Source organism: Bolinopsis microptera, chromosome 1, assembly GCF_026151205.1.
Source record: "Bolinopsis microptera isolate Bmic1 chromosome 1, MBARI_Bmic_1.0, whole genome shotgun sequence".
Lineage (NCBI taxonomy): Eukaryota > Metazoa > Ctenophora > Tentaculata > Lobata > Bolinopsidae > Bolinopsis > Bolinopsis microptera.
The window spans coordinates 4,646,272-4,654,993 of record NC_087072.1 but is presented as its reverse complement, the minus strand read 5'-3'; the positions used below and the strand labels follow the sequence as shown (position 1 = coordinate 4,654,993).

The window sequence follows — 8,722 nt, the reverse complement described above, 5'->3', positions numbered from 1 at the left end:
AAGGAGATTTTTTTCTAGTCTTTTTGACTGTTCCACAAATTTGATGATGTGGTTGATTTTGCTGTTGATAATTTCCTCCATTGTGAGAAGAGGTTAACCAAATATCCTCAGTCTGATAGTCATCAAATCTTATTGTTGTAATCTATACTTTCTTAATATGAAGTCAAATCCCGAATCTCGGAAAAAAAGGTTTTGGTGTATGTCGTGACATATCAAAGACATTAATTATTATTTAAAGTCCATTTATCTGTTTTTAAATTCATATTGAATTTATTATCATATATGATACAAGAGAAGCACCAATATGTAGAGGATTAGGACGCCTCAAACTCAATTAAATATACTTTTGTTATATGATAAATTTTTATTGTGATTAACAAAGATAAAAAGTAAATTGTATACTCCCTAAAACTTGTTCTTCATTATTGCTATTATATTGCGAAGCAAAGACTTTCCAAAATAAAATACATACACACTTGTTGGGAGGTTATCTTACACAAATATGTGCTTACTTCATAGTTAATTCCCATACATATTTCATAATAAACATTAAACAAATCTTACTCAGGAATATGATACAACTGCAATGGCTGCTATTCCTGTTTTTATTTTCCAACTCAGAGGGAGCTAAGATACTTGTAACTGCCCCATTTCCGGGTAGTCACTATTTTGCCTTGTCAGATATTGGACATCTACTCGCCAAACAGGGACACGAAATAACTTTTGTATCTCTAATAATTGATGATCGTCATACTATTCAGCACGAAAACTTCAAGCTGATACCACCATTCTGGGAAATTTTGACTGCAACAGAATTTGATGAGATAGCTTATGCATGTGTGGCCGATGTAATAAACTCAGGGAGAGACGAGTTCATGTACACAGATACTATGGTTTCAAACTATGTGTGTAGAATAGGTTGGAAAAGGCTCTATCGCATGTTCATCGACTATTACACTAGTGATCAATTCTTAGCCTTGATAGAAAAAGAAAAATTTGATCTTATTATTGCTGAGGAACGAACTGCTCTTCCAATTCTTGCAGTGACTAATGATGATGACATTCCACTAGCTGCCTACATTCCAGAGGTTGAGTACAGCAAAACAAGAGAGGTTCAAAATCTTCCCATGTTTCTCTGCAGCGAACCTGGTCTGGCAATTCAAGTTTTCAATGGAGAAAAACCAGGATTTTGGAAGAGATTCTATGCTATGTATAACCTGGTTTCCGGCGGAGCAATGTTGACATCTGCTATTGAGGATATGTTGGAACCGACTTATGAAAAACATGGCGTTAAATCAACTCAATCCTTAAACGACAGAATACAGCTTTTCATTTTGAATGATCATCCAGCATTTTCATTCCCATATCAAGTTGCTAATAATGTGGTTCAAGTAGGAGGTTCAAGTTTGAAAGAAGGACAACCACTTCAAGGTGATGTAAAAGAATTTGTTGAAAAACAAACGGCCCCTATTGTTCTTGTATCAATGGGAACATACACTGATCTCACATGGTTGAAATGGCACACCACCTTGCTTGAGGTACTAGAAGAAAGCAATTTAAGTGTTATTCTGAAAGTCCGCACAGAAACTCAACACAAACTCCCTGCACTTTCAACCAAGTTCTATCTCTCATCCTGGATCCCCCAACGAGACCTATTGGCTAGTGGAGTTATCAAACTCTTCATATCACATTGTGGGAACAATGGTAAAATTGAAACAATATATTACCAGGTTCCAGTGTTGTGTACTCCTGTATTTGCAGAACAGGCTCTTAATGGTGAGTCCGTTCAATACAGAGGTTTTGGAGAAATGATTCTTCCTAACAAAATGACAAAGGAAATCCTGAAGCAAGTACTTGATAAAATGATAAAAGAAAATGATTCATATCGCGTTGAGATGTCTAAAGCAGTCGACATCTTTACAACGGAGCCAGCTGATGGAAAAGAAAAATTGCTATATAACTTAAACTTGCTGTTAAAGTATAGAAACTTGGACTACTTGGTCAACCAGATTATCAAACAGCAGAATTTCTTAGAGATGTACCATTTAGACATTATAGGTTTTGTCCTTCTTATCGCAATATTTGTTTCGTATATACTCTCCAGAATTATTTACTGTGGGTTTGTAATGGTTTTTTGTAAATCTCGTCAAAAACAAGATTAGTCGAAAACGTTTTAGTTAAATGTTCTGTATTTTATGTTTATTTTATGCTCAATTGATTGGCAAGATGCTATAATTCCGAACAAAATATTTTACTTCATAAGACAGGCATACTTTTTATTCATCTTTGATCTGATTGTTATGATTAGGAGAAAGTTCGAAATTGTGTGTCATTTTTCTCTAATTTATTATGCTATCAATCTTTATATCTGCATGTTAATTAATTATCAATATTTGATGAGCTTAATATATTTAATTTATTTACAATGAATGTTTACAACCTGCGGCCAGGGAGCAATTCTATCTAACTCTGTCCAGAGATTTAATTCTATACCGGGTTAACTTCATTGACTGAACCATTGCTATTCGATATGAAACTACGTTAGCAGTTTAACAAAGAAAATAAGAAGCTTTTGTTGAAAGTAAAGACTCTCAACTAGTTGCAAAATGAAGTAGCTATAGCTACATTTTAAAATGCTTTCATAATGTTTTAAACGTTTGCCCATATAATTGACTCAAGTCTAAGTAGTTAAATTTGGTCTAATTTCAATATCATGCAATTCAACGATCATATTCATCAGGAGGGGAAGACTTCAGCGAAATTTCAACATTCTAACTAGTTAATATGTCATGTATGTTATGTTGGTAATTAATAACGAATAGTAATTTTTATGGTAAGTCATTTTATAGCAATGATTTACAAATAATGATTTATGGAGCCTGTCTATTACTTAAGTTGTTATGCCTATTGAATCATAGTTATGGAAGTTCAATTACTGATTATTCCCGTATATAAGTGTGAATGTGATTTTGTAATTGGATTAAACACAATTGATCGTGACATATCAAAGACATTAATTATTGTTTAAAGTCTATTTATCTGTTTTTAAATTCATATTGAATTGATTATTATATGTGATACAAGAGAAGCACCAATCTTGAATATGTAGAGGATTAGGACGCCTCAAACTCAATTAAATATACTCGTTTTGTTATATGATAAATTTGTATTGTGATTAATAAACAAAGATAAAAAGTAAACTATATACTTCAAAAACTTGTTTCATTATTAATATTATATTGCCTACCTTACAAGACATATTTATGGCGGCCTAATTTGCGACGACCGAAATTTTGGCGGTCCGAAAATATGGCGAAATTGAACAAAAACCGTCAAATTTCGGACGTCACAGAAAATAAGGGTATTTTTCATCATTTTTTGTGACAGTAAGCAGTAAGGAAATTTCTGAAATTCGGTAAAATCATGTTCAAACTTAGTCTGTATTAAGACTGTAAGACTTTCATGTTAGCACATACATGTATTTTAATGCAAATTTAAACTGTATTGCTTGACATTCAATTCGTCATTGGTGTGGTGATAATTTGTCCCAAGATGCCAGAATTTATTTATTTATTTTACTTGATATTACTTTTTAGAAACAAAATAAAGCAGTGAAGGCACAGTCATTGAAATAAGCTAAAAGATAATGCGACGGATTCTATTACGACGACCGAAATTTTGGCGGTCCGAAAATATGGCGAAATTTTGTAAAGACTTTTTTAAATGCATACACACTTGTTGGGAGGTTATCTTACACAAATATGTGCTTACTTCATAGTTAATTCCCATACATATTTCATAGTAAACAAATCTCACTCAGGAATATGATACAACTGCAATGGCTGCTATTCCTGTTTTTATTTTCCAACTCAGAGGGAGCTAAGATACTTGTAACTGCCCCATTTCCGGGTAGTCACTATTTTGCCTTGTCAGATATTGGACATCTACTCGCCAAACAGGGACACGAAATAACTTTTGTATCTCTCAGGATTGATGATCGTCATACTATTCAGCACGAAAACTTCAAATTGCTTCCGCCATTCTGGGAAATTTTGACTGCAACAGAATTTGATGATATAGTATATGAATGCTTGGAAGATGTAATAAACTCAGGGAGGGACCAGTTCATGTACACAGATACTATGGTTTCAAATGAACTGTGTAGAAAAAGTTGGAAAAGGCTCTATCGCATGTTCATCGACTATTACACTAGTGATCAATTCTTAGCCTTGATAGAAAAAGGAAAATTTGATCTTATTATTGCTGAGGAACGAACTGCTCTTCCAATTCTTGCAGTGACTAATGATGATGACATTCCACTAGCTGCCTACATTCCAGAGGTTGAGTACAGCAAAACTAGAGAGGTTCAAAATCTTCCCATGTTTCTCTGCAGCGAACCTGGTCTGGCAATTCAAGTTTTCAATGGAGAAAAACCAGGATTTTGGAAGAGATTCTATGCTATGTATAACCTAGTTTCCGGCGGAGCAATGTTGACATCTTCTATTGAGGATATGTTGCAACCGACTTATGAAAAACATGGCGTTAAATCAACTCAATCCTTAAATGACAGAATACAGCTTTTCATTTTGAATGATCATCCAGCATTTTCATTCCCATATCAAGTTGCTAATAATGTGGTTCAAGTTGGAGGTTCAAGTTTGAAGGAAGGACAACCACTTCAAGGTGATGTAAAAGAATTTGTTGAAAAACAAACGGGCCCCATTGTTCTTGTATCAATGGGAACATACACTGATCTCACATGGTTGAAATGGCACACCACCTTGCTTGAGGTACTAGAAGAAAGCAATTTAAGTGTTATTCTGAAAGTCCACACAGAAACTCAACACAAACTCCCTGCACTTTCAACCAAGTTCTATCTCTCATCCTGGATCCCCCAACGAGACCTATTGGCTAGTGGAGTTATCAAACTCTTCATATCACATTGTGGGAACAATGGTAAAATTGAAACAATATATTACCAGGTTCCAGTGTTGTGTACTCCTGTATTTGCAGAACAGGCTCTTAATGGTGAGTCCGTTCAATACAGAGGTTTTGGAGAAATGATTCTTCCTAACAAAATGACAAAGAAACACCTGAATCACATACTTAATAAAATGACAGAAGAAAATGACTCATATCGCGCTGAGATGTCTAAAGCGGTCGACATCTATACCACTGAGCCAGCTGATGGAAAAGAAAAATTGCTATATCACTTGAACTTGCTGTTAAAGTACAGAAACTTGGACTACTTGGTCAACCAGGTTATCAAACAGCAGAATTTCTTGGAGATGTACCATTTAGACATTATAGGTTTTGTCCTTCTTATTGCAATATTTGTTTCTTATTTACTCTTCAGAATCGTTTACTTTGGGTTTGTAATGTTCTTTCGAAGATCCCATTTTAAACATGATTAGTTATAAAGTTTTTACATGGACTTGTTCACAATTAATTATGATATTTTTGTATTTATAACAGGAAGCCATTGCATTGCATGTTTTATTTAACTAGATATGATTTTAAATTGTATAGTAGATGTATATTGTTTTATTTCGAATATCATTTTTAAAATACAGTTCATTGGCTTAAAAGTATGAAATATGCTATTTTATTTCTTAGAATTAACAATTTTTTAAGATCTGATGTTAAACCCGATGAGTGTATGCCCGATACCCTAATCCCTTCATTTAATTTTCCAAATTTTTTTACTGAAAACTTCATCTACATACTGTTACATCATACAAACATAATTTTCAATAGTATCATTTCATGTCTCCTCGCCGGCCTACTCTAAAACTTGGGTAACGTCGGGCAAGCACCAGGTATTTTTGTAATTATATGAAATTGACGATTTAAATGGAAGTACTTCAGTTTAAAGTTGTTTCAGTTTAAAGTTTTTTGTGAAGCGACAGAAAATAATATTAGATGAAAATACTTTTATTTTTTAGTACTAATAATACTATAGTATTAGTTTCTAGTACTATGGTACTTATTTGGTTTTGAAAAGCTATTCGAGCTGATTTATTAGATGATCTAAATAAATTGTAAATGACCAAATTTAAAATGGGGATTCAATATGATACAATTTAGACACGAATCAAATTTAGCGGAACAACTTATATATTATTAATCTCTGTGTCAAATGTTGTAGGTTTACAACCTACCAGGACGCGCGCCGAGTTGGACTCGTCGACGGTCCAATATATGGAACAGATATTTTACGAGTATCACCCGTTAATGTCAAATAATATACGATACTGTATTTATAGTTCATAATTTAGATAATTGCGTGTATGCGACCAAAGAAAACAGCTCAATCCAGGAATAAATAACTGTTGAACGTTTCAATTTAATAAAATCATCAAGTATATTCGTGTATTTTATTATAATTTTGTCAAAAAACAAAATACAAATAATATAACAATGACCCTATATAAAAATTCAATAAAAATCCTTGACCATTGTGCCAAGTTAATTAACGAACTTGGCACACAAAAGACTATAATGCGGAGGTTGGCTGGCTCTTCTATAATAAATACGACACTTCAATTTACAGAATGCTTGCTAGAGATAAGACAAAATATTATCAGACTATACATGCAGCATGAGTAACTGGTGGATAAGCCTTCGGTAAAAACGGATCCGGAAAAGTCAATGCGGCACTCGGGTTTTTGGTATTGTCGTCGGTATATTGTCCATTATCTACGTTCTGCTTTCGTAGTTTAAACAATAGTGATTTCTAAATATACAGCTTTAAACCGATTAAGTATGAATGAATGAAATACCTGACAATCCGCACTCTTATAATCCAAAAGCATGAGTAACTCAAAGTGATGTATGACTTCTAGAAACTTTAAATTAATTTTGGCGCTCACAGGTCCTCATGAATATGTGATCGCCGCATAAGGTTCTGTAAATGCGCAGGGCACCTTCAAGCTTAAATTATTCACCTTACTGAGGCAGTCAACCAACGCGCGGCTTTATTTTTATGATATGATATGTTTTGATTGTTATTAATAAATACCAAAATTTAAATTTGTTTTCGGAAAAAAAAAATTTGTTTTCCAAATGATTTGGCCCAGCGCACGCTACTTCGAAGAAATTTAGACGATTAATATCCGTCAATAAAAATCCGCGTAGTAAAAGTAGCCAATTCAATGTAGTGGCTCTAAATTTATTATTTTGTTATAATCTGTGTCGTTGCATAAAAAACTGTCTACCTATAAAACTGCACAAGCAGATATACCACACACTATTTGAATCACACCTTACGTTCGCCATCTCAGTATGGGGTGGTGTCTCTAACCAAGTTATCAACCCTGTATTCTTAACACAGAAGAGATGTATTAGAATAATTTTTGGAGATGCAAACTCATACCAAAACAAATTCAAAACATGTGCTCGTTCTAGACCTATTCAATGTAAAATACTGGGTAAATATGAGTCTAATGTTAATAACTCTGTTAATCCACGTATTAAACCATGTGCAAAGTGTGTCCGCTCTAAATCGGCTGTTCATAATAAACTTGTTAGACCCTTATGTTGTCAAAAACTAGGAGCTGAATTCTATTCCAAGGAATCAACCAAACCATTATTTAACAGTCATAAACTCCTTACTGTTCATAATCTTTACAAACTTCGTACTATAACTGAACTCTTTAAAATAGTGAAATATAGGGTACCCATATCTCTCTACTCTTTACTTAACATGTCTGAACTGAGGGATGACCGTCTAATACCACCAAAGCCAAGCCATAACTTTATTTATAAATCTTCTTGGCTTTGGAATCAATTCAAGGACTCCAATCCACAGAATAAACCTGACTTTGTGAACACATCCTGTAACTCAATCAAATCAAGGCTAAACCGATCTCTTCTAGATGCCCAAAGCAGGTTCGATAATGAGTGGCATAATGACAACTTTAACAGTTTTGGACCATGCTAGATTATTGATAAAAACGTGGAATTTATGTAAACAAATACTTAATTACTTAAATATTGCCGTTTCTGTACGGCGCTATACGTAATATATGTTAAAAGCGCGCCGCAGCTACTCCCTACCTCAACATTTGCGCGGGTTTCTTAAGCGCGCACGTACGTTTATTCTTGGCCGTTAATCAGACCCATGACATAACGCTATAGGTGGCAGTGACTGTAATTTTCTTCAACAATTACTGAATTATCCATCCATAAAGTGATTTACAAAATGACACCTAAACCTCGTGTTTCGGTGTTCACTTAAACGGTACTTGGCGGCTGAACTGTGGTGTCTGACGTTTGCAGCTAGATCGGACTCTGCATGATATTGTATTAGCAAATTTGTATAGTGTATAATTGTTTAGTGTTTATAATACTCTGCAACCTGGTAGCACGGCTGACACAAAAACAAAATGTTGGCATGGCTTGTGCATAACCAAGTAAATAACACGCACTCCGATAAAAGCCGTCTGGAGAAACTCCGCAAAATGTTCATTGTAGTCAACGGGCACAAAGAAGCACTACTAGCAATTGTGTCCTTTACCCTCCTACATAATTTGAACATTTTTGTGGCTAACTCATTGAACAACATCTGAATTAAAATGTGTCTAGTATTAAAAGATTCAGTAAGTAATTTTTTCATGTACGCTGTACACTGTAGTTAGTAAATCAAATCAAACTTTTTCGATCAGCCGCGCGCTGAACCAGTGTTGCACTAGGTAAAAATTGTGTATATTTTGTTCATTTT

General features: G+C 34.2%; 2 protein-coding genes across 2 annotated transcripts; both read left to right on the top strand.

Moving 5' to 3' along the window:
- Positions 1-572: 572 nt before the first annotated feature.
- On the top strand, positions 573-3,206 carry LOC134813652 (UDP-glucosyltransferase 2-like). The gene has a single exon (XM_063821529.1). The coding sequence runs from the start codon at positions 573-575 to the stop codon at positions 2,160-2,162; it is 1,590 nt and encodes a 529-aa protein (XP_063677599.1). The 3' UTR covers positions 2,163-3,206.
- A 618-nt stretch (positions 3,207-3,824) lies between these two features.
- LOC134820236 (UDP-glucosyltransferase 2-like) lies at positions 3,825-5,587 on the top strand. The gene has a single exon (XM_063830460.1). The coding sequence runs from the start codon at positions 3,825-3,827 to the stop codon at positions 5,412-5,414; it is 1,590 nt and encodes a 529-aa protein (XP_063686530.1). The 3' UTR covers positions 5,415-5,587.
- The last annotated feature ends 3,135 nt before the right edge of the window (positions 5,588-8,722 follow it).